This window comes from Homarus americanus, unplaced genomic scaffold, assembly GCF_018991925.1.
Source record: "Homarus americanus isolate GMGI-L3 unplaced genomic scaffold, GMGI_Hamer_2.0 scaffold6875, whole genome shotgun sequence".
Taxonomy (NCBI): domain Eukaryota; kingdom Metazoa; phylum Arthropoda; class Malacostraca; order Decapoda; family Nephropidae; genus Homarus; species Homarus americanus.
In genome coordinates this window covers 180001-205866 of record NW_024757271.1, presented here as the reverse complement: position 1 = coordinate 205866, position 25866 = coordinate 180001, and the positions used below count along the sequence as shown (strand labels likewise).

Genomic DNA, 25866 nt, shown 5'->3' with positions numbered 1-25866 from the left:
GTTTCCCCCGGTGTGTACGTCTTGTGTACTGAACCGCAGCGTGTGGCATTGAATACAAACTTTACTGTATATTGCAACGTCTGTCTGAGCTGGGTTAGGTTAGGTTAGGTGTGTTGTTGGTTAGGTTATCCAGCGGCACATTACAAAGGCGTTTAGGAATATAATTAAGATTTTATTAGTGAAACTGTATCGTAGATCCGTTTGAGAGAGAGAGAGAGAGAGAGAGAGAGGAGGTGACAATATACTGTTTTTTTAAATCTCTTTTTATTTCTCTGTCTTACTTTCTCTATCTCACTCTATTCTATCTGTCTACTGTCTGTCTGTCTGTCTAAGTAAGAGATTCACCTGTATACACCTGTCTACTTAACCTACACAGTATCTTAATTGCATCTGGCTAATTAGGGCCAACCAGGTGTATTGTAGCGGGAGTTTGAGAGAGTGCTGAGGGTCAGGTGAGGTGATGGTGGTGGTGACGGACAGTTAGGTGAGGCAAAGAGAGGGAGGGAGGGAGGGGCAGGGAGAAGAGGTGGGGGGGTGAGGAGAGGTGGAGAAAGTGAAGGGGAGGGGTTCTGGTGGAGGTGGAAGAGCGACCTTGCAACCACCACCACCACAATCCACCACCACCACCACCACCACAATCCACCAACACCAGAGACCGGGGTAGTCAGGCAACATTCCGACACGTACTAGACACAAGTTTACCTCACTAGTATAAACCACACTAGCCATATGTTGCCAAATTACCCCGTCAACCACTAGTAAAAACCACACTAGCCATATGTTGCCAATTACCCCGTCAACCACTAGTAAAAAAACCACACTAGCCATATGTTGCCAAATTACCCCGTCAACCACTAGTATAAAACCACACTAGCCATATGTTGCCAAATTACCCCGTCAACCACTAGTATAAAACCACACTAGCCATATGTTGCCAAATTTCTCCGTCAACCACTAGTATAAAAACCACACTAGCCATATGTTGCCAAATTACCCCGTCAACCACTAGTAAAAAAACCACACTAGCCATATGTTGCCAAATTACCCCGTCAACCACTAGTATAAAACCACACTAGCCATATGTTGCCAAATTACCGTCAACCACTAGTAAAAAACCACACACTAGCCATATGTTGCCAAATTACCCCGTCAACCACTAGTATAAAACCACACTAGCCATATGTTGCCAAATTACCCCGTCAACCACTAGTATAAAAACCACACTAGCCATATGTTGCCAAATTACCCGTCAACCACTAGTAAAAAACCACACTAGCCATATGTTGCCAAATTACCCCGTCAACCACTAGTAAAAAACCACACTAGCCATATGTTGCCAAATTACCCCGTCAACCACTAGTAAAAAACATAGCCATATGTTGCCAAATTACCCCGTCAACCACTAGTAAAAACCACACTAGCCATATGTTGCCAAATTACCCCGTCAACCACTAGTAAAAAACCACACTAGCCATATGTTGCCAAATTTCCCCGTCAACCACTAGTAAAAACCCACACTAGCCATATGTTGCCAAATTACCCCGTCAACCACTAGTAAAAACCACACTAGCCATATGTTGCCAAATTTCCCCGTCAACCACTAGTAAAAACCACACTAGCCATATGTTGCCAAATTACCCGTCAACCACTAGTAAAAAACCACACTAGCCATATTTTGCCAAATTTCCCCGTCAACCACTAGTAAAAAACCACACTAGCCATATGTTGCCAAATTACCCCGTCAACCACTAGTAAAAAACCACACTAGCCATATGTTGCCAAATTACCCCGTCAACCACTAGTAAAAAACCACACTAGCCATATGTTGCCAAATTACCCCGTCAACCACTAGTAAAAAACCACACTAGCCATATGTTGCCAAATTACCCGTCAACCACTAGTAAAAACCACACTAGCCATATGTTGCCAAATTACCCGTCAACCACTAGTATAAAACCACTAGCCATATGTTGCCAAATTACCGTCAACCACTAGTAAAAAACCACACTAGCCATATGTTGCCAAATTACCCCGTCAACCACTAGTAAAAAACCACACTAGCCATATGTTGCCAAATTTCCCCGTCAACCACTAGTAAAAAACCACACTAGCCATATGTTGCCAAATTACCCGTCAACCTAGTAAAAACCACACTAGCCATATGTTGCCAAATTACCCCGTCAACCACTAGTAAAAAACCACACTAGCCATATGTTGCCAAATTACCCCGTCAACCACTAGTAAAAAACCACACCTAGCCATATGTTGCCAAATTACCCCGTCAACCACTAGTAAAAAAACCACACTAGCCATATGTTGCCAAATTACCCCGTCAATCACACCTGGAATAATTTACGTGTGTATGTCCGGTCTCCTTACACAATTAACCTCTCTCTTACACTTAAAATTTACACAAATACACAAATATACACTCGGGGCTATATAGTGTTACACCTTTTATTGTTGGTCTTGTTGTTGTTGTTGTTATAAAAATCATTACCTATATATTAAGTTTGTCACTGAGGTTTGGTTGAGGTTAGGTTAGGTTTGGTTAGGTTAGGTTAGGTTTGGTCATCACACTGGATGGCCTGCAATAGTATGATCGACAGGCGAAGCGTTGTGGTGGGGTGGTGGGGAGGGTGGGGGTGGAGGGTGGTGAGGGGTTGGGGATGGGACGGTAGAGGGGTCAGGGTGGGGGAGAGGTGTAGTGGGGAGGTGTGGGGGAGGAGGTAGGTATCCCCCCTCCCCAACTAGTGAGGCAAAACAGACAGAAGCCTTCCCGGTGACATGAGATTACTGACCCGGCTACTGTACCTCCCTTCCCCAACCCCTCACCCCTCACCACCACCCACCCTCCCTCACCCCCCAACGCCTCCTGCACCACCTCATCACCCACCACCACCCACCCAACGCCTCACCCCACCCCTCACCCCACCCACCACCTCACTCACCCCACCCTCACTCACCCCCACCACCTCACTCACCCCACCTCACTCACCCCCCCACCACCTCCACTCACCCCCACCCTCACTCACCCCCACCCCTCACTCACCCCCCACCCTCCTCACCCCCACCCCTCACTCACCCCCCCACCCTCCTCCCACCCCACCCTCACTCACCCCACCTCACTCCACCCCCACCACCTCACTCACCCCACCACCTCACTCACCACCATCCCTCACTCACCCCCACCCCTCCTCACCCCCCACCCCTCACTCACCCCACCCTCACTCACCCCCACCCTCCTCACCCCCCCACCACCCTCCTCACCCCCCACCACCCTCCACTCACCCCACCCTCCTCACCCCCCCACCCTCCTCACCCCCCCACCCCTCACTCACCCCCACCCCTCCTCACCCCACCCCTCACTCACCCCCCACCCCTCCTCTCCCCACCCCTCACTCCCCCCACCCTCACTCACCCCCACCCTCACTCCCCCCCCCACCCCTCACTCACCCCCCACCCTCCTCCACCCCCCACCCTCACTCCCCCCACCCCCCTCACTCACCCCCCACCCCTCCCTCCACCCCCCACCCCTCCTCACCCCACCCACCCCGATACTAGATTATTCACACACACACACACACACACACACACACACACACACACACACACACACACACACACACACAAAGATCAACAGTAGTGGTCATAAGAACAATACCAATTATTAGTTTGAGTAACTTGTTTGTGAGAAGGAGGAAGAAGGGGAGGAGGAGGAGGGAGGAGGGGGGGGAGGGGAGAGAGGAGGAAGAGGAGGAGGAGGAGGGAAGGAGGGAGGAGAATATACCTTACAACAACTTGAAGGTAACAGAGTCAAGCTTAATACGGTGTGGTGTGTGTGTGTGTGTGTGTGTGTGTGTGTGTGTGTGTGTGTGTGTGTGTGTGTGTGTGTGTGTGTGTGTGTGTGTAATAATAATAATAATAATAATTAACGGTTTATTGAAAGAGCTTGCAGCCAGAAGGCTGAAAATATACAGTTACATATTTGGGGAATGGGTTACGAATTACAAATAATATACAAGTAACATAAGTGACACAAATAAGACATATAGTAACTTAGATGGGGAAAAGCTCAAACTACAGTTCATTTCAACATAGTGACAGTGTAAGGAGCAGTGTTTACTGGGCGTGAATACACTGGTGTGTGGATGAGTGGTGGAAGACAGTCTGGCACCACCTGGCCACTAATCACTCTGATGGACCACTACTTGGGCCATACCCATTGGGGCCACTAACCGTTCACAAGACCACGTGGCCACCAACCGCTGCCAAGACCACGTGGCCACTAAGATCTCCAGGTGGCCAGTTTCCGGGCCATTATGATGCAGGTGGCCCAGCTTCCTGTGCTAATTAAACAGGTAACGTCTCGAGGATTTACCTGTTGACGGGTAAATAGCTAGCCACTACTCTCACCACTACCTCCCATCACCACTACCTCCCATCCCCACTACCTCCCATCACCACTACCCTCCCATCACCACTACCTCCCATCACCACTACCTCCCATCACCACTACCTCCCATCACCACAACCTCCCATCACCACTACCTCCCATCACCAACCTCCCATCACCACAACCTCCCATCACCACTACCTCCCATCACCACTACCTCCCATCACCACTACCTCCCATCACCACTACCTCCCATCACCACTACCTCCCATCCACAACCTCCCATCACCACTACCTCCATCACCACAACCTCCCATCACCACTACCTCCCATCACCACTACCTCCCATCACCACTACCTCCCATCACCACTACCTCCCATCACCACTACCTCCCATCACCACAACCTCCCATCACCACTACCTCCCATCACCACTACCTCCCATCACCACAACCTCCCATCACCACTATCCCCTCACCACTACCTCCCATCACCACTACTCCCATCACCACTACCTCCCATCACCACAACCTCCCATCACCACTACCTCCCATCACCACTACCCCCATCACCACTACCTCCCATCACCACCCCCATCACCACTACCCCCATCACCACTACCTCCCATCACCACTACCTCCCATCACCACTACCTCCCATCACCACTCCCCATCACTACCTCCCATCACACTACCCCCATCACCACTACCCCATCACCACCACCTCCATCACCACCACCCCCCATCACCACTACCTCCCATCACCACTACCTCCCCATCACCATACTCACCACACCTCCCATCACCACCACCTCCCATCACCACAACCTCCCATCACCACTACCTCCCCATCACCATCCCATCACCACTACCTCCCATCACCACTACCTCCCATCACCATTTACCTCCCATCACCACTACTCCCATCACCACTACCTCCCATCACCACACCTCCCATCACCACAACCCCCCATCACCACAACCTCCCATCACCACTACCTCCCATCACCACTACCTCCCATCACCAACCTCCCATCCCACTACCTCCCATCACCACTACCCTCCCATCACCACCTCCCATCACCAACCCCATCACCACAACCTCCCATCACCACAACCTCCCATCACCACAACCTCCCATCACCACTACCTCCCATCACCACTACCTCCCATCACCACTACCTCCCATCACCACTACCTCCCATCACCACAACACAACCCTGAACATTACACCAGTCAAAATCATTACCACCCTTCCCCACCCTCACTCACCTGGCGTATCACCCCTCCACGTTACGCAAATTAAATTATCCCACTATTTACGCAATTCTCCATACGCAACTATTTACGCAACTCGTGTAAATTGCACCCTGAAGATTACGCCATCGTTACAGCGCCCCCAGAACGGGTTTACGCGGCGTATAGTCCTCACAGGTAAACAACTATATATGGAAGTGAGTCTACGCTGCGTATATGTTGGGGAATTTTAGTATACGCCAGCTGGACTCCTAATGGCTATGCATTTGGTGTAGTTGTTTGCGTAATATCTCGGCTCTGATTGGCTTACTGTTGTTGTTGTTGTTATTGTTGTTGTTGTTGTTGTTAATATTTTTACTCCTACTGTAACTATTATTATTATTATTATTATTATTATTATTATTATTATTATTATTATTATTATTATTATTGAATTTTTTGGGGACGTCTACTCCCCAACCGTTCTAGCACACACACACACACACACACACACACACACACACACACACACACACACACACACACACACACACACACACCAAGGCAGTCACATAAGTGCATAAAAACTAGTATTAACAGTACGCGAAAATTAATTTATTGATTACATGAAAGAGCACAGGTGTGTGTGTGTGTGTGTGTGTGTGTTGTGTGAAGGTTATAGATTCTCAAAACACCGTAAGTTAGATTAGATTTCCCTTTAAGTGAAGACGTGAGAATGATACTGTATCACAAGTATGGCGGAGGGAGGGGGTCCTCCCTCCTCCCCGTGTTACTTCGGTGACCGTCTGTTCTACAACCTTCCCCTCCCCTCCCCTCCCCACCTCCCCCTCTCCCCTCTCCCCCTCTCCCTCTTCTACCTGATTGTTTACTTGTTATTTTGTTACTGTCTTATTCTTTTATTATTATTGTGCGTGTGCGTATGTGTGTGTGTGTGTGTGTGTGTGTGTGTGTGTGTGTGTGTGTGTGTGTGTGTGTGTGTGTGTGTGTGTGTCTGTGTGTGTGTGTTGTGTATGCAAACGAAGGAAATAAAGACGAGGAGCAGAGATACCGATAGATAGATAGATAGATAGATATTTACCTGTAATCAAGGGGTGCGGCCCCAGGTAACACAACACTTGGTCTCACCTGTAACGGAACAGAAAGTAACATTAGTGTCTCATACAACAAACAAACAAACACACAAACAAACAAAAACAGCCACACAAGCAAACAAACAAATAATTCCATACATACATACATACATAAATCTATCCATCCATACATACATACATACATACATACATACACAAACACGACGTTGGCCAATCACACAGCCTTCACTACCAACTCCCGCACAATCATCCAATAAACTCTCAGGGCCTTCACGTAACCAACCAATCACGAGGCGGCGGCAATCATACCCGCCAATCAAGGGGGAAAAGGTCGCCTAGTGTTACCCAATGAGGAGGGTGACAGTGAGGGCACTTTCTTTGTTAGCCAATGGGATGAATGGGATGACTCTGTTAGCCAATGGGATGAATGGGACTTCTCTTTGTTAGCCAATGGGATGAATGGGAAGACTCTGTTAGCCAATGGGATGAATGGGACTTCTCTTTGTTAGCCAATGGGATGAATGGGATGACTGTTAGCAATGGGATGAATGGGACTTTCTTTGTTGCAATGGGATGAATGGGATGACTCTGTTATGGGATGAATGGGACTTCTATTTGGCCAATGGGATGAAAGAGGATGATTTTGTTAGCCAAGGGATGAATAGGACTTCTCTTTGTTAGCCAATGGGATGAAAGGGATGATTTTGTAAGCCAATGGGATGAATGGGACTTCTATTTGTTAGCCAATGGGATGAATAGGACTTCTATTTGTTAGCCAATGGGATGAATGGGAAGACTCTGTTAGCCAATGGGATGAATGGACTTCTCTTTGTTAGCAATGGGATGAATGGGACTTCTATTTGTTGCCAATGGGATGAATGGAAGACTCTGTTAGCCAATGGGATGAATGGGACTTCTCTTTGTATGGGATGAATGGGATGACTGTTAGCCAATGGGATGAATGGGACTTCTTTGTTAGCCAATGGGATGAATGGGATGACTCTGTTGCAATGGGATGAATGGGACTTCTATTTGTTAGCCAATGGGATGAAAGGATGATTTTGTTAAATGGGATGAATAGGACTTTCTTTGTTAGCCAATGGGATGAAGGGATGATTTTGTAGCCAATGGGATGAATAGGACGACTCAGCCAATGGGATGAATGGGACTTCTTTGTTAGCCAATGGGATGAATAGGACTTCTCTTTGTTAGCCAATTGGATGAATGGGACGACTCTTTTTAGCCAATGAAAGAAACATCCTTATTAGCAATGGGGAAGATGAGACGAGTTGTTTATATAAAATAGGCGGAAAAATGTTAGGTTAGGTTAGGTTAGAGTTAGGTTGGGTTGGATTAGATTAGGTTAGGTTGGTTAGATTAGGTTAGGTTGATAAAGAGTGAAGGAATTATTAGTCAAGGTGGAGCATAAATTAGGTAATGAGCCGGTCAGCCAATCAGCAAGCAGGGACCGTCAGTTTAAACCAAATTAACAGGAAAAATAAAACAGCCAATCAGTAAGCAGAGTCGGACCCTGGACCAATACACGCGGGGGGAAAAAAATACAGTAAGAGCCAATCAGCGAACAGATCCGCCACCTGAAGCGAATACCTTCCCGAAGAAGAAGAAAAAAAATCGATAAACATCCAATCAAAGGACATCGCCAGCTGAAACAACGTCGCGGGAATATATTTCATTTTTTTTAACCAATCAACGTGGCTGGAGGTCAATGGGTGAAGGGGAGAGAGGGGGTAGTGAAGGGGTTATCAGCCAATGGGGTTGCTCGCCCGGGATGGTGGTTGGTGGATACGCCTCACTGGCTGCCCGCCTTTATGACGTCACAGACAAAAACAACAATGGCTGCCCGGGGGGGAAACTTTTACCTTCAAGACACTAATTTCCATCTTTCCGGAGGAGGAGGAGTAAGAAAGGAGGAGGAGGAGGAGGAGGAAGAGGAAGAAGAAGAGAGGAGGAGGAGAGGAGGAGTAGGGAGGAGGAGGAAGGCAGGAGTGGAAGAAGAGGGAGGAGGAAGGCAGAGGTGGAAGAAGAGGGAGGAAGAAGAGGAGGAGGAGGAGGAAGAGGCAGAGGTGAGGAAGAGAGGAGGAGGAGGAGGAGGAAGAGGCAGAGGTGGAAGAAGAGGAGGAGGAAGAAGAGGAAGAGGAGGAGGAGGAAGAGGCACAGGTGGAAGGAGGGAGGAGGCACAGGTGGAAGAGAAGAAGTCCTTCCCCTGCCTGCCACAACACAGTCCACGGCCATGAAGGTATAACTCTGTATAATTAGGCCACAATAAACTAATTTATATCCAGTTCACGAGGATTATCTTACAGTTTATTATACTTCATAATGTCAGTGTTGGGCATTGTGGTAGGGGTGGTAGTGGTGGTAGTGGGGTGGTAGGGGTGGTAGTGGTGGTGGTAGGGGTGGTAGAGGTGGTGATTGTGGTAGTAGTAGTAATTGTGGTAGTGGTGATTCTGAAGATGGTGATTGTGGTACTGGTTGTGGTGATTGTGGTATTAGTAGTATTGGTGGTGAACATGGTAGTAGTGGTGATAGTGGTAGTGGTAGTGATAGTGGTGGTGGTGGTGGTAGGCCTAGGGACCATTACGCTTAACAAGACAGGTGAGAACGTGAGGTAGGTACTGTGATTAGCTTTTATGGGCGTAATTACCACAGTAAATACTCATATATCTGTATGGCTTTTATTATCCTGAAGTGATGGTGGTAGTGGTGGTAGTTGTGGTGGTGGTGGTGGTGGTGGTGGTGGTGTGGTGGTGTGGTGTGGTGGTGGTGGTGTGGTGGTGATGGTGGTTGTGGTGGTGGTGGTGGTGATGGTGGTTGTGGTGGTGGTGGTGGTGGTGGTGATTGTGGTTTGTGGTGGTGGTGGTGGTGGTGATGGTGGTTTGGTGGTGGTGGTGGTGGTGGTGGTGGTGGTGGTGGTGGTGGGTGGTGATGGTGGTTGTGGTGGTGGTGGTGGTGGTGGTGGTGGTGGTGGTGGTGGTTGTGGTTGTGGTGGTGGTGGTGGTGGTGGTGGTGGTGATGGTGGTTGTGGTGGTGGTGGTGGTGTGGTGATGGTGGTTGTGGTGGTGGTGGTGGTGGTGATTATTGGTTGTGGTGGTGGTGGTGGTGGTGATGGTGGTAGCTGTTGTGGCGGTGGTGGTAGTTGTTGTTGTGGTGGTGGTGATGGTGGTAGTTGTGGTGGTGGTGGTTGTGGTGGTTGTGGTTGTGGTGGTGGTGATGGTGGTAGTTGTTGTTGTTGTTGTTGTGGTGGTGGTGGTGGTGTAGTTGTATTAGTGGTGGTGGTGGTGGTGGTGGTATTAGTGGTGGTGGTGGTGGGTGGTGGTGGTGGTGTGGTGGTGGTGGTGGTGATGGTGGTAGTTTGTGGTGGTGGTGGTGGTGGTGGTGGTGGTGGTGGTGGTGGTGGTGGTGGTGGTGATGGTGGTAGCTGTTGTGGCGGTGGTAGCTGTTGTGGCGGTGGTGGTAGTTGTTGTTGTGGTGGTGGTGATGGTGGTAGTTGTGGTGTGGTGGTGGTGCTGGTGGTGGTAGCAGTGATGGTGATGATAGTAATTGGTGGTGAGGGGGGGTGGGTAGGTTTAGAACCGCTGGGAGTTGCCAAGTCAAAATTGTGATGCCAGAAACTATGTGTGACCCATCTTGACCTGGTGTGTGTGTGTGTGTGTGACGGGTCAAAGGGTCACGTCTTGACCTATCACGTTTCACCGCTCACAGGAAGAGACTGTCAGTTGATAGCTGTCTGGAGTAGCGAAGTCAACCCAGGGGAAATTCTGCTAAAATTCCCTCAGCTAAGATGGATGAAATGACGATAAGCTAAAGTGCATTCATCCCACACACTCAAACGCACCCCATAATAACACACCCTTATTACCACAAGAAGGAAGGAAGGAAAACAAGGAAGGAAAGAAGGAATGAAAACAAGGCAGGAAGGAAAACAAGGAAGGAAGGAAGGAAGGAAGAAGGAAAGAAGGAATGAAAACAAGGAAGGAAGGAAAACAAGGAAGGAAGGAAGGAAGGAAGAAAGAAAGAAGGAAGGAAGGAAGGAAGGAAAACAAGGAAGGAAGGAAGGAAGAAAGAAGGAAGGAAGGAAGGAAGAAGGAAGGAAGGAAGGAAGGGATTCTCTTATCTCCACCTACTTCCCCCTCTCACTTTCCTGTTCGAGGATATTCTCTCCACTGTCTCACCCCCCCCCCCCTCCAATTTCTCTCTTCCTCCCCTCTCCTCGGTGTTTGTCCCCCTCCTCCTTCCCCCTCCCTCCTCCTCCCCTCCTCTCCCCTCCCTCCCCCTCCTCCTCCCCTCCCCCCCTCCTCTGGCCCTAGATGTGACCCCCCCCACCACCCTCCTTCCCCTCCAGGCTTTATATGTAACCTCCCCCTCCCTACAGGTGTGTCTCAGGTGTAAACAAAGTCAGCGTCCCACACCTACCACACACCCTGACGGGCAGCCAGGTGTTGAAGTCTCGTCAGTGTTGGGCTGAAGCGAGACTGTTACATTGTTTTTGTTTACTGATCTGTTCAAGGGCAGGTACACACACACACACACACACACACACACACACACACACACATTCTACACCTTAACCTAACTACCAAACTTTAACCTAATTGAACCAAACCTAACCTACAAACCTAACCTCAAACCTTAACCTAACAAAACTAACCCTAACCTAATCCTAACCAAACCCTAACCTTGACTAACCAAATATACGACAACTGGATATTACAATATTCCCGAGGCGAATATTTCAAAACAATCAAACAAATATAATTTTTTTGAGGGGGCGGTGAAGGGAGGAGGATGGGAGGGATGAAGGAAATGGAATAAGGAGGGGCGGAGAGTTGGAGGGGTGAGGTGAGAACATATGCACACTATACAGTATATTGAATTATTCCATTACCTGGACGTTTACTGCAAATTAGTTTCATTTTATAGTTTTAATAGAAAGAAAAAAAATCATAAAATACAATTAAACAAAAAAATCATAAAAAAACAGCAAACAGATTTTTCCCAATACGAAATCATTACTATTATAAAATCTGATATTTTTAAAATCTAATCTTTATTAACTAAATATTTTAGAAATCTAAATATTTAAAATTAAATTTGGAAATCTAAATCTTTGTAAATCATCTTAAATCAAATCTTTAAATTGAAATATTTTTAAAATTTATAAATTATCTTTTATAAATAAATGAAATCTAAATTAAATCAAATCTTTTATAAAATCTGAAATCAGGTGTTTTCATCGGGTAGATTTATTAAGCTGTAAGTAAGTGAAAATCGAGGTATATTGTTCAGTCATTTTTTCTACCAGTTATAAAGCTACCAGTCAAACAATAATCTCCCAGTCAAACAATGAACCAGTCTTCTCCAGTACAAACAATGAACCAGTCTTCTACCATTATAAATGACCAGTCTTCACCAGTCAAAAATGAACAGTCTTCTACCAGTTATAAATGACCAGCTTCTACCAGTCACAAAAATGAACCAGTCTTCTACCAGTTATAAATGACACTTCTACCAGTCAACAATGACAGTCTTCTACCAGTCACAAACAATGAACCAGTCTCCCCAATCACAGTCACACAAAATTGACTGGTATATCCTCCATAAGATAAACCGGAATTAATTAACCTAACCTAACCTAACCAGTCTTCTACCAGTTATAAATGACCAGTCTTCTACCAGTCACAAACAATGAACCAGTCTTTCCCCAGTCACAAACAATGAACCAGTCTTTCCCCAATCACAATCACACAAAATTGACTGGTATATCCTCCATAAGATAAACCGGAATTAATTAACCTAACCTAACCTAACCCTGACAATTCACACTGAAGGTAAGAATCCTAATTTAACATTAACGAATTTAACTTGTTCATAATTACTTCATTCAATACAACCTTGATTTAAGCTAATGTCAAGTTTGGTTTGGTTTGGTTAGGTTAGGTTAGGTTAGGTTAGGTTAGGTTAGGTTTGGTTAGGGTTTGGTTAGGGTTAGGTTAGTTAGGGTTTGTTAGGTTTGCTAGGGTTAGGTTAGGTTGGGTTAGGGTTAGTTTGGTTAGGTTTGGTTAGGTTTGGTTTACCAAGTCCTCGAAGCGTCAACATACACAGAGGGCAACGACCCACCAACACAGCCCCTTTAACGTGTCCGCTGGTGGTGTGGCCCAGGTGGTAGTGTGGGCCCAGGTGGTGATAGTGTGGCCCAGGTGATGGGTGTGTGGCCCAGGTGAGGGTAGTGTGGCCCAGGTGATGATAGTGGACCAGGTGATGGTAGTGTGGCCCAGGTGGTGGTAGTGGCTCAAGTGAAGGTAGTGTGGCCCAGGTGATATAGTGTGGCCCAGGTGATGATAGTAGCCCAGATGGTGGTAGTGTGGCCCAGGTGGTGGTGATAGTGTGGCATGGGTGGTGTTCCTACTCTGTGTGTGTGTGTTAAATGTCATCTATTCCCCGATAATAACATCAGGGGCCCGTTAGGACTCATGGGGCCCAGTTGACCAGGCGCTACCTAACCCGTGACGTCAGCTTTAAGCATGAGTAACAACCCACCTGTGAATAATTAACGAAGGAAGACCAAATGCCAACGTTGTCAAAGGGTTGTAGCATCATCAAAGGGGTAAATTATTGTTGTCAAAGGGTTAAAGTATCATCAAAGGGGTAAATTATCGTCGCCAAAGGGTTAAACCATCGTCGCCAAAGGGTTAAATCATCGTCAGAGGGTTAGACCATCATCAAAGGGGTCTCTCTCTCTCTCCCTGAGGTGGAACGAGCTGGCCAGGAAATTAAAGATATTGAGAAAATGTTGCTTTTTTTTATCATACCATTGCACATTACTCCTGCATCCGCTTGGCCGAGGTCATCTGTTTCTTGATCATCCATACGTGTCTGTCTCTCTGTCTGTCTGTCTGTCTGTCTGTCTCTCTGTCTGTCTGTCCGTCTGTCTGTCTGTCTGTCTGTCTGCTTCGTCTGTCTTCTGTCTGTCTGTCTGTCTGTCTGTCTCTGTCTGTCTGTCTGTTTGTCTGCCTGCTCTAGTGTTACTTGGCAATGTGTGTAAAAAAAAGGGCACTTGGGGACGTTTTTGACCTTTCTTGAGGCACTTGGGGACGTTTTTGACCTTTCTTGAGGCACTTGGGGACGTTTTTGACCTTTCTTGAGGCACTTGGGGACGTTTTTGACCTTTCTTGAAGCACTTGGGGGTAGTTTTTGACGTGACCTTTTTTGACATTCTCACCTTGACCTTTTGTCCAATTATGACCGACAAACTTTAACCCACACTGACTTAGCACATTGATGTATACACGTGAATAAAGTGTCTTGAAAATTGGTCTAATAGGTTTTAATTTTTTATTTTTAATGGGAAATATAAATAGGAATCGGATCAGTCTTAAAGCTTTCGTTTCCGCCAATTACGTACATAGGGATTCCCATGCCCCGCCCATTGAGTTAACAGCCTACCCCTCTCACTTAGTTAACAGCCTGCCCCTCCCACTTAGTTAACAGCCAATCCCGTCCAGTTAACAGCCAACACCGCCCACAGAGTTTACAACCAATCAAATTGCGAGGAGATTATATTGAAGTGGGTGGAGCTACGACGGAGTGGGAGGAGCTATGTCGGAGTGGGAGGAGTTGTCGGATTGGGAGGAGTTTATATTGAAGTGGGTGGAGCTACGACGGAGTGGGAGGAGCTATGTCGGAGTGGAAGGATCTACGTCGGAATGGGAGGAGCTACGTCGGAATGGGAGGAGTTACGTCCGAGCAGGCGGAGTTATGTTGCAAAGGGAGGAGCTATGTTGCAGTGGGAGTAACAGAATCTACGTCGAAGTGGGTGGAGTTATGCCAAAGTAAGAGGAGCTAATCAGATGAGATCAACTTTGAAGAACGATCACCTGAGAATCCTGTCCTAACCTAACCTAACCTAACCTGTCCTGGTCTTGTATTTTCCTTGTCCTGTTTTGGTTCACATCTTGATTTGATTGACTATACATCTCACCCTGTTATCAGAAGCCTCACACCTGTTGCTGGAGGCCTCACACCTGTTATCAGAAGCTACACCTGTCCTTAGATGCCTCACACCTGATACTAGTGGCCTCACACCTGTTGCTGGAGACCTCACACCTGTTACCAGAGGCTATCCCTGTCCTTAGATGCCTCACAACTGCTACTAGAGGCCTCACACCTGTTACAAGAGGTCAGACATCTGTCACCAGAGGCCACATACCAATCACCAGAGACCAAACACCTGCACCACATGTGAGAGGGAGGGTGGGTGGGTAGGTAGGGTGGGTAGGGTGGGTAGGTAGGGTGGGTAGGGTGGGTAGGTAGGGTGGGTAGGTAGGGTGGGTAGGTAGGTGGAGGCGAACACATCAACTGTGGGCAGACGTTATCGACCGTCACACCCTCTACACAGGTCACTGCCACCTGGAGACACGCACCTCACCACCCTGCTGGGAGTGGCAGCAGCAGTAGCAGGAGAAGTAGCAGCAGGGAAGGCGACAGACAACGGGTAAGAGCAGGTATATACCCCTTGAGGCGGTACAAGACAGCGGTATATACATCAACGAGACAACGTGTGTGTGTGTGTGTGTGTGTGTGTGTGTGTGTGTGTGTGTGTGTGTGTGTGTGTGTGACTCGACAAAGCAACAGAGGAGGAGGGGTTCGGAGAGATGGGGAGAGGAGGGGGTTCGGGAGATGGGAGATGGGGAGGAGGGGTTCGGAGATGGGGGAGGTTCGGGGGGGAGGGGGGGGGAGAGGGATGGGATAAACAAATAAACACAACCAGACCATTGCAACATCCACATAGGGATTCGAACCCTAGTACCCGTAACTATCACCTCCAGATTCGAACAAAAAAGTGAACCCAGTAGAACCTCCAGGTACATCAAGTCGAACCCAGTGCATCAGTTCCCGGGTTCGATTTCCAGTAGGGCGATATTTCACTTCCATTACTAATTTATACGCGCGGTGTTGGGACTCACCCCTCGCCAACCAGCCGACAGTACCCAGGGTTCGACTCCCGATAGTCAAGTGACAGGAGGCGGGTAGTATGGAGCCTATTTATAGCAAGGTCACCTGTCACTCACCTCCGCCCTCTCACTCACCCACGGGAGAGGCTTCAACACGGCAGGAGAAGCTTAATCAACACAGCAGGAGAAGCTTAATCAACACAGCAGGAGAAGCTTCAACACAGCAGAAGCTTTAATCAATGCAACATAAGCTTTAATCAACACAGTAGGAGAAGCTTTAACACAAGAGAAGCTTTAAAGCAGAAGAAATTTTAACACAATAATTAAAGCTTTAACACAGCATAAGAAGCTTCACCACACCAGAAGCTTCACCACAGCAGAAGCTTCAGCACACCAGAAGTTTCACCACACCAGAAGCTTCACCACAGCACAAGCTTCACCACAGCACAAGCTTCACCACGGCAAAAGCTTCACCACACCAGAAGCTTTACCACAGCACAAGCTTCACCACAACAGAAGCTTCACCACAGCACAAGCTTCACCACAACAGAAGCTTCACCACAGCACAAGCTTCACCACACCAGAAGCTTCACCACAGCACAAGCTTCACCACACCAGAAGCTTCACCACACCAGAAGCTTTACCACAGCACAAGCTTCACCACAACAGAAGCTTCACCACAGCACAAGCTTCACCACAGAGGATAGGATCGATAAGGCCAGACAGCCGCCCTATGACTCAGTGCGCCCACAATTACCACTTCCTTCCCTTACAGTGCCAATTACTGCCCTGTTGGTGCCATACAGTGCCACTTGTTACTCTTGTGGTGCCATAGTGTCGCTCGTTACTCTTATGGTGCCATACAGTGCCACTTGTTACTCTTATGGTGTTATACAGTGCCACTTTTTACTTATGGTGCCATACAGTGCCATTTAATACTCTTATGGTGCCATACAGTGCCACTGGTTACTCTTATGGTGCCATAGTGCCACGTGTTACTCCCTCAAGTTCCTAATTACCCCACAAATCCCACTGGCACCATAATCATCAACCCTAGACCTAATTACCTAATCAAGTATAATTATCTCAGGGGGTAATCATTTAACACGCCCACTAACAAGGCAATTTAACTGCTCCTAACGTCGCCACTGCACTCGAGGAAAATGCCAACTCATGCTTGGCACTGCAGTATAATTTTCATCTCAAGACCCTGACATTCTAACCTTGACCTTTGACCTGTTGATTCCATAATTATACTAGTTATAAGGGTAACCAGAATGGATATATATTCCAAGTTGGGATGTTATAGCTCCTTCCGACCTTGGGATATGTTTTGTAGATACTTTTAAATATATATAAACCTTTTTAATACATACATACATACATACATACATACATACATACATACATACATACATACACTGGTATCCATTTAATGAATAACAGAATGTAGGTCAGGTGATGAAGACAAAAAAATTTCTCTCTATGGGGTAAATCTGAATCTCTTGACACACACACACACACACACACAGGCCAGACAGTATCGATCACTCCTGTCAACCTCTCGACTCACTCACCCAACTGTACCTCCTGTCACCACCTGGCACTGATGACAGTTATAACGTCACCACCTGGCACTGATGGCACTGTTATAACGTCACCACCTGGCACTGATGGCACTATTATAACGTCACCACCTGGCACTGATGGCACTGTTATAACGTCACCACCTGGCACTGATGGCACTGTTATAACGTCACCACCTGGCACTGATGGCACTGTTATAACGTCACCCTGGCACTGATGGCACTGTTATAACGTCACCACCTGGCACTGATGGCACTGTTACTGACGTCACCACCTGGCACTGATGGCACTGTTATAACGTCACCACCTGGCGATGGCACTGTTATAACGTCACCACCTGGCACTGATGGCACTGTTATAACGTCACCACCTGGCACTGATGGCACTGTTATAACGTCACCACCTGGCACTGATGGCACTGTTATAACGTCACCACCTGGCACTGATGGCACTGTTATAACGTCACCACCTGGCACTGATGGCACTGTCATAACGTCACCACCTGGCACTGATGGTACTGTTATAACGTCACCACCTGGCAATGCATAACGTCACCACCTGGCACTGATGGCACTGTTATAACGTCACCACCTGGCACTGATAATGTCATAACGTCACCACCTGGCACTGATGGCACTGTTATAACGTCACCACCTGGCACTGATGGCACTGTTATAACGTCACCACCTGGCACTGATGACACTGTTATAACGTCACCACCTGGCACTGATGGCACTGTTATAACGTCACCACCTGGCACTGATGGCACTGTTATAACGTCACCACCTGGCACTGATGGCACTGTTGTAACGTCACCACCTGACACTGATGGCACTGTTATAACGTCACCACCTGGCACTGATGGCACTGTTATAACGTCACCACCTGGCACTGATGACACTGTTATAACGTCACCACCTGGCACTGATGGCACTGTTATAACGTCACCACCTGGCACTGATGGCACGTCACCACCTGGCACTGATGGCACTGTTATAACGTCACCACCTGGCACTGATGGCACTGTTATAACGTCACCACCTGGCACTGATGGTTACGTATAACGTCACCACCTGGCACTGATGGCACTGTTATAACGTCACCACGTGGACATGACCACCTGGCGTTATAACGTCACCACCTGGCACTGATGACGTTATAACGTCACCACCTGGCACTGATGACTGTTATAACGTCACACTGCATAACGTGACACTGATGCACTGTTATAACGTCACCACCTGGCACTGATGGCACTGTTATAACGTCACCACCTGGCACTGATGGCCGTTATAACGTCACCACCTGGCACTGATGGCACTGTTATAACGCACCACCTGACACTGATGGCACTGTTATAACGTCACCACCTGGCACTGATGGCACTGTTATAACGTCACCACCTGGCACTGATGGCACTGATCACTGTTATAACGTCACCACCTGGCACTGATGGCACTGTTATAACGTCACCACCTGGCACTGATGGCACTGTTATAACGTCACCACCTGGCACTGATGGCACTGTTATAGCGTCACCACCTGGCACTGATGGTACTGTTATAACGTCACCACCTGGCACTGATGACTGTTATAACGTCACCACCTGGCACTGATGACTGTTATTACGTCACCTGGCACTGATGGTACTGTTATAACGTCACCACCTGGCACTGATGACTGTTATAACGTCACCACCTGGCACTGATGGCACTGTTATAACGTCACCACCTGGCACTGATGGCACTGTTATGACGTCACCACCTGGCACTGACGGTACTGTTATAACGTCACCACCTGGCACTGATGGCACTGTTATAACGTCACCACCTGGCACTGATGGTACTGTTATAACGTCACCACCTGGCACTGATGGTACTGTTATAACGTCACCACCTGGCACTGATGGCAGTTATAACGTCACCACCTGGCACTGATGACTGTTATAACGTCACCACCTGGCACTGATGGTACTGTTACAACGTCACCACCTGGCACTGATGGCACTGTTATAACGTCACCACCTGGCACTGATGGTACTGTTATAACGTCACCACCTGGCACTGATGGCACTGTTATAACGTCACCACCTGGCACTGATGGTACTATAACGTCACCACCGCACTGATGGCACCGTCACCACCTGGCACTGATGACGTTATAACGTCACCACCTGGCACTGATGACAGTTATAACGTCACCACTGGCACTGATGGTACTGTTATAACGTCACCACCTGGCACTGATGGCACTGTTATAACGTCACCGCACTGATAATTACTGTTATAACGTCACCACCTGGCACTGATGGCACTGTTATAACGTCACCACCTGGCACTGATGGTACTGTTATAACGTCACCACCTGGCACTGATGACAGTTATAACGTCACCACCTGGCACTGATGGCACTGTTATAACGTCACCACCTGGCACTGATGACAGTTATAACGTCACCACCTGGCACTGATGGCACTGTTATAACGTCACCACCCCTAACATGATGGCACTGTTATGACGTGACCCTTTAACTAGACACAAGAGAACGTACTAACAAAGCAGGTTAGGTTACGTTGGGTTAAGTTGGGTTACGTTAGGTTAGGTTGGGTTAGGTTAGGTTGGTTAGGTTAGGTTAGGTTACGTTAGGTTATGAGTGCCAACATGGCGTCCAAATTACACTAAGACTCTATAGTAACTCAGTAAGGCGTATCTCCCCTCATGGAGTTAAGAGAAAATATTTTTAACTTGGGAAACTTTTGAGAATCTGAAGACAAATTATAACTTTTTTGTCTCTCACGTCACCCAAACTACCGCGAACTATTAATACCCCTCGTGACCTTACACACACACAACAACAAAACTATTACCTGTTCACCACTAATAGGCCCGACAGGTAGGTCTTCAGTCAATACAGGGAGGGACAAACAAACAAACAAACAAACAAACAAACAAACACCGCCATCCCACAAACAAACATAACCGTTATGGCACTGCACAGGGGCAGAGTGCTGGGTGGGGAGGGGGGTTATATTAATTCAGAGGGGGTGTGTGTGTGTGCGTGCGTGTGTGTGTGTGTGTCACTATAATCCCTTGGCCGCCACTATACACCGGTGAGAGAGAGAGAGAGAGAGAGAATTTTATTTTCTCACACTTTTCTTCGTCTTCTTCAAAAACTTTATCAAATATTAACTTTAATCCTAATTTCCATCTTCCTCCCTCCTCCCCCTATCTTCCTCCTCCTCCTCCTCTCTTCCTCTTCACCTCTTATCTTCCTCTTTCACCTCCTACCTTCCTCCTCCTCTCCTCCTATCTTCCTCTTTCACCTCCTATCTTCCTCCTCCTCCTCCTATCTTCCTCCTCTCCTCCTATCTTCCTCTTCCTCCCCTATCTTCCTCCCCCTCCTCCTACCTTCTCCATGATACGTCTAAATCCTTCTCAAAATCTTTCTCACGTGTCTAGTTAAGGTAGAGTCTCAGTGTAATTTCGTCGCCATATTGGATTTAGCTTGACCAGCCAATCAGTTTCGCTTCTTTCACACCGTGTTCCTTCATTCCTTCACACCATGTTCCTTCATTCCTTCACACCATGTTCCTTCATTCCTTCACACCGTGTTCCTTCATTCCTTACACCGTGTTCCTTCATTCCTTCACACCATGTTCCTTCATTCCTTCACACCATGTTCCTTCATTCCTTCACACCATGTTCATTCCTTCACACCATGTTCCTTCATTCCTTCACACCGTGTTCCTTCATTCCTTCACACCGTGTTCCTTCATTCCTTCACACCGTGTTCCTTCATTCCTTCACACCATGTTCCTTCATTCCTTCACACCATGTTCCTTCATTCCTTCACACCGTGTTCCTTCATTCCTTCACACCGTGTTCCTTCATTCCTTCACACCGTGTTCCTTCATTCCTTCACACCGTGTTCCTTCATTCCTTCACACCATGTTCCTTCATTCCTTCACACCATGTTCCTTCATTCCTTCACACCGTGTTCCTTCATTCCTTCACACCATGTTCCTTCATTCCTTCACATCTTTCACACCGTGTTCACTTATGTCCAGAATACCAACAGTACGTAACGCATAATTGGATCACACACACACACACACACACACACACACACACACACACACACACACACACACACACACACACACACACACAGAAATAGGCAGACACATATACATCTTATATATACACACAGACACAAACTGACACAAATTTACGTTATAAGTATATATTCTCTCTCTCTCTCTCTCTTCTTCTCTTCTCTCTTTCTGTCTCTCCTAATGCATGAGGGAGAGAGAGAAGAGATAAGATAAAGAAGAGAGAGAGAAATGATACTTACAAAAAAAATAAATGATATGAGAGAATAAGGAAGGAAGGAAGGAAGGAAGGAAGGAAGGAGGGAGAGAGAAAGGAATTAATGAACATACGAAAGAAAGAAGGAATGAAGGAATGAAAGAACAGACGAAAGAAGGAAGGAATGAAGAGAGAAAGGAAAATGAACAGACGAACGAAAGAAAGAATAAAAGGAATGAAAGAAGGAATGAAAGAAGGAAAAGGAATGAAAGAAGGAATGAAAGAAGGAAAAGGAATGAAAGAAGGAATGAAGGGAGAGAAGAGTGAGTCATAATGGCAGGCAAGAAGACCCTCCTTACCATCTCCTTCATTACAGCTCATTACTCTCTCCCTGTGCGTGTGTGTGTGTGTGTGTGTGTGTGTGTGTGTGTGTGTGTGAGTCCGTGTCTGTGTATGTATGTATGTCTCTGTGTGTATTGTAGACACTAATATATTTAATACTTTATAAAGACAACAATCAAGACGACACCCCAGGTAAACCCCAGGTACACCCCAGGTAAACCCCAGGTACACCCCAGGTAAACCCCAGGTACACCCCAGGTAAACCCCAGGTACACTACACGTAACCAGGTAACCCACAGGTACACCTAGTAAACAACAGGTATATTAAACCAGGTAAACCCCAGTAAACCAAGTAAACCCCAGTACAACATCAGGTAAACCACATTAAACCACAGGTAACCCTAGCAAAACACAGGTAACCCCATTAAACCAGGTAAACCCCAGTAAACCAAGTAAACCCCAGTACATCAGGTAAACCACATTAAACCACAGGTAACCCCAATAAAACACAGGTAAACCACATTAAACCAAGTAAACCACATTAAACCAAGTAAACCACATTAAACCAAGTAAACCACATTAACCAAGTAAAACCATAATAATCTAAAAAGTATATTAAAAAATCTACAGGTAAAACCACATTAACCTGGCTACAGGTAAAACCACAGGCAAACCACATTAACCCACAGCAAAACCACAGGTAAACCACATTAAACCCAGTAAACCACAGGTAAACCACAAGATAAACCACAGGTAAACCACATTAACCCACAGGTAAACCACAGTAAACCACAGATAAACCACAGGTAAACCATATTAACCCACAGGTAAAACCACATAGGTAAACCACAGGTAAACCACATTAACCCATAGGTAAACCACAGGTAAACCACAGATAAACCACAGGTAAACCACATTAACCCACAGGTAAACCACAGGTAAACCACATTAAACCACAGGTAAACCACAGGTAAACCACATTAACCCACAGGTAAACCACAGGTAAACCACAGATAAACCACAGGTAAACCACATTAAACCACAGGTAAACCACAGGTAAACCACATTAAACCACAGGTAAACCACAGGTAAACCACATTAAACCACAGGTAAACCACAGGTAAACCACATTAAACCACAGGTAAACTCACCTTTCTGTCGTTCCTCCACAAGATACAAGCTGAGTCTGGCTGGAGGTGACATGGTTAAGACAAACTCACGCTTGATGTACACCCAAGTCAAAAAAATCCGGTTTACAGTCTTTCTTTCACTGTTAAATCCGGTTTACAGTCTTTCTTTCACTGTTAAATCCGGTTCACAGTCTTTCTTTCACTGTTAAATCCGGTTTACAGTCTTTCTTTCAGTGTTAAATCCACGTTGAGGAAGATACATTAATCCTTTCTTTCAATGTTAAATCCATGTTAAGTAAGGTAGGTTAATCCAGTAATAACTTCACTTTCAATCCGTGTCACGTTAACGAGATTTGGGTTTCCCTTGTTAAATTTGGGTCACATAAACGAATTTTTCAGTTAAATCCAGCACTGTAAAGACAGATCCGGGTTACATAAACGAATTTTTCAGTTAAATCCATCAATGTAAAGAAATAGATCAAGGTTACATAAACGAGGGATTTGATTAGCCTTTAACACGTCTTATGGGAGGTAAACAATTCCTTCAATAAAACAAAATATTAACAAAATCCTAAAAAAATATAACCTGTAATTTATAAAAACCCAAATTACAATTATTATTATTATTTTAGTTATTTACGAATATTATAAAATACCGCTTAAATGGCAACACTTAATCGTTGCCAATGCTCACCAGAGAATATGTAATTGAGAATTTGATTGGCAACGCTTTTCTTGGTTGCCATGTGTATCTGCGTTGCCATTAGTAGTCTGAGTGAATAAAAATGCGTATGGCAACAGGTATCAAAGGTTGCCATTAATACGCTTAAATAAAATAATATAAATAAATAAACTAAAAAAATGGCAACACGAATCAGAGTTGCCAACACGTGATTAATTCGTGTCTGTTACTTGTATATCGACCGCTTTACGTTATACTGGGACGTGAGCGAGCGTGTGCGCGTGAGAGGCCAGTTAATAGTGACAGTCTACTACACAGTCACTTTATCTACCAATCACAGGGTGCCAATTAGTGCCAAGCAAGAACAACACTATAGGTACGTTGCCAAGGTGCCAGAGTGTGCCAATCAGAGGTGCCACCCAGGAGTCAACGATGGCCTCGATCCTGTCTGTCTGTCTGTGTCTGTCTGTGTCTGTCTGTTTGTCTGTCTGTCTGTCCAATCACACAAAAACAAGGTTCATGTTTCGCCTTGAATGACGGCAACGTACCTGTGTGTGCCTGGCGTGGGTCAGCGAGCTCAATGTTTTATTCAACAAACACACACACACACGCACAAACACACACACACACGCACACGCACACACACACACACACACACACACACACACACACACACACACACACCTCTAACCCTGACGTCATATGGGTGTGGCAACTGTCGATAAACGCAACCCATACCTCTAGACGCAACACACACACACACACACACACACACACACACACACACACACACACACACACACACACACACACACACACACACACACACACGAGCTCCTCAGTATTTACACAACATTCATACTCCCCAAGCTCACCTATGCCTCCCTACCTGGTCTTCCTCCCTAAATGCCACACAACGTAAACACCTAGAAAAGTGCAAAAGAGGCATGCAAGATTATTCTCTCCCTTCCTACTCCACATATCAAGAGGCGCTCAACACACTGACCCTTTCGACTCTCACTGACCATCACCACGACCTCATCTGCAAATTTGGTGAGAAGCTTCTGCATCATCCTCGACACCGGCTCCTACTACCACCTGAGATCCCTCGCCCGAGAATTGCTACTCGATACCACAACCGCATCCAGCCCATACGAGCACGAACTGATCACTATAAGAACAGCCCAGTCCCAACCATTGTAAAAATAATCAACTCGTAATCAATCAGTGTGTTCCCTCCCAGCCAATCTCACCTTTGTGCACTGTCACTATGTTGAAATGCCCTGTAGTATGACCTTCTCCCCACCTAGTCATAACTGTATCACTTATGGTACTTGTATATTATTCGTCAATCAAGAGACTCATTCACCAATTATGTAACTGTATATTTTCAGCCTCCAAGCTGCCATGTTCCTTCAATACTGTTAATTATTATTATTATTATCCCCATCACCCCCTCCCCGTCCGATAGTACCGCCACTGCAACCAAACCTCCCCAACCAAACCTCCCCAACCAAACCTCCCCAACCAAATCTCCCCAACCAAACCTCCCCAACCAAACCTCCCCAACCAAACCTCCCCAACCAAACCTTCCCAACCAAACCTCCCCAACCAAACCTCCCCAACCAAACCTCCCCAACCAACTAACCCAAGAATGCGAGGCGACGGAGGTGGTGTTTGCGTGAGCACGTAGCGGTCGTGACTTGCCTGCGAGTCGACCAACAACACTCACTAAAACACCACGACTAAAAGAGTGTGACTAAGACATATATATATCGTACCGTATCGCGTCGTACCAGTGTGTCTGTCTGTACCTGGCATTGTAGGAGTGAGGGAAGGAGGAGTGAGGGAAGGAGAGGCGAGGGAGGTAGAGTAGGTTTTTTTGTTCCTTCACGTTGCACTATATAAGACCCGACGGACAATGTAATGTACCCCGCTCGTGTCCGTCGTTCAACTGAAAGATAGAGACGAGGTTTTTGAATGTGTCAACGGCTACCACTCTCCCTTACCCCCACCCCCACTCCTCCTCCCCTTCTCCCTTATCACTACTTCCACCCTCCCTATCTCTACTATCATCACCCCCCTATCACTACTACACCCCTT

General features: G+C 46.7%; 1 protein-coding gene across 4 annotated transcripts in view; it reads right to left on the bottom strand.

Annotated features, from left to right (window-relative positions):
- LOC121857417 (phosphatase and actin regulator 2-like) overlaps positions 1-25866 on the bottom strand; it is a 205382-nt gene that overhangs the window by 149725 nt on the left and 29791 nt on the right. The window contains exon 1 of one of the 4 annotated variants that reach the window (XM_042353469.1): positions 23103-23481. The exons of the other annotated variants lie outside the window; for them this stretch is intronic. Coding sequence (XP_042209403.1) covers positions 23103-23154 — 52 coding nt within the window. The 5' untranslated portion in view covers positions 23155-23481. Of the gene's footprint in view, positions 1-23102; positions 23482-25866 lie in introns of those variants that run through there. 4 annotated transcript variants of the gene reach the window in all.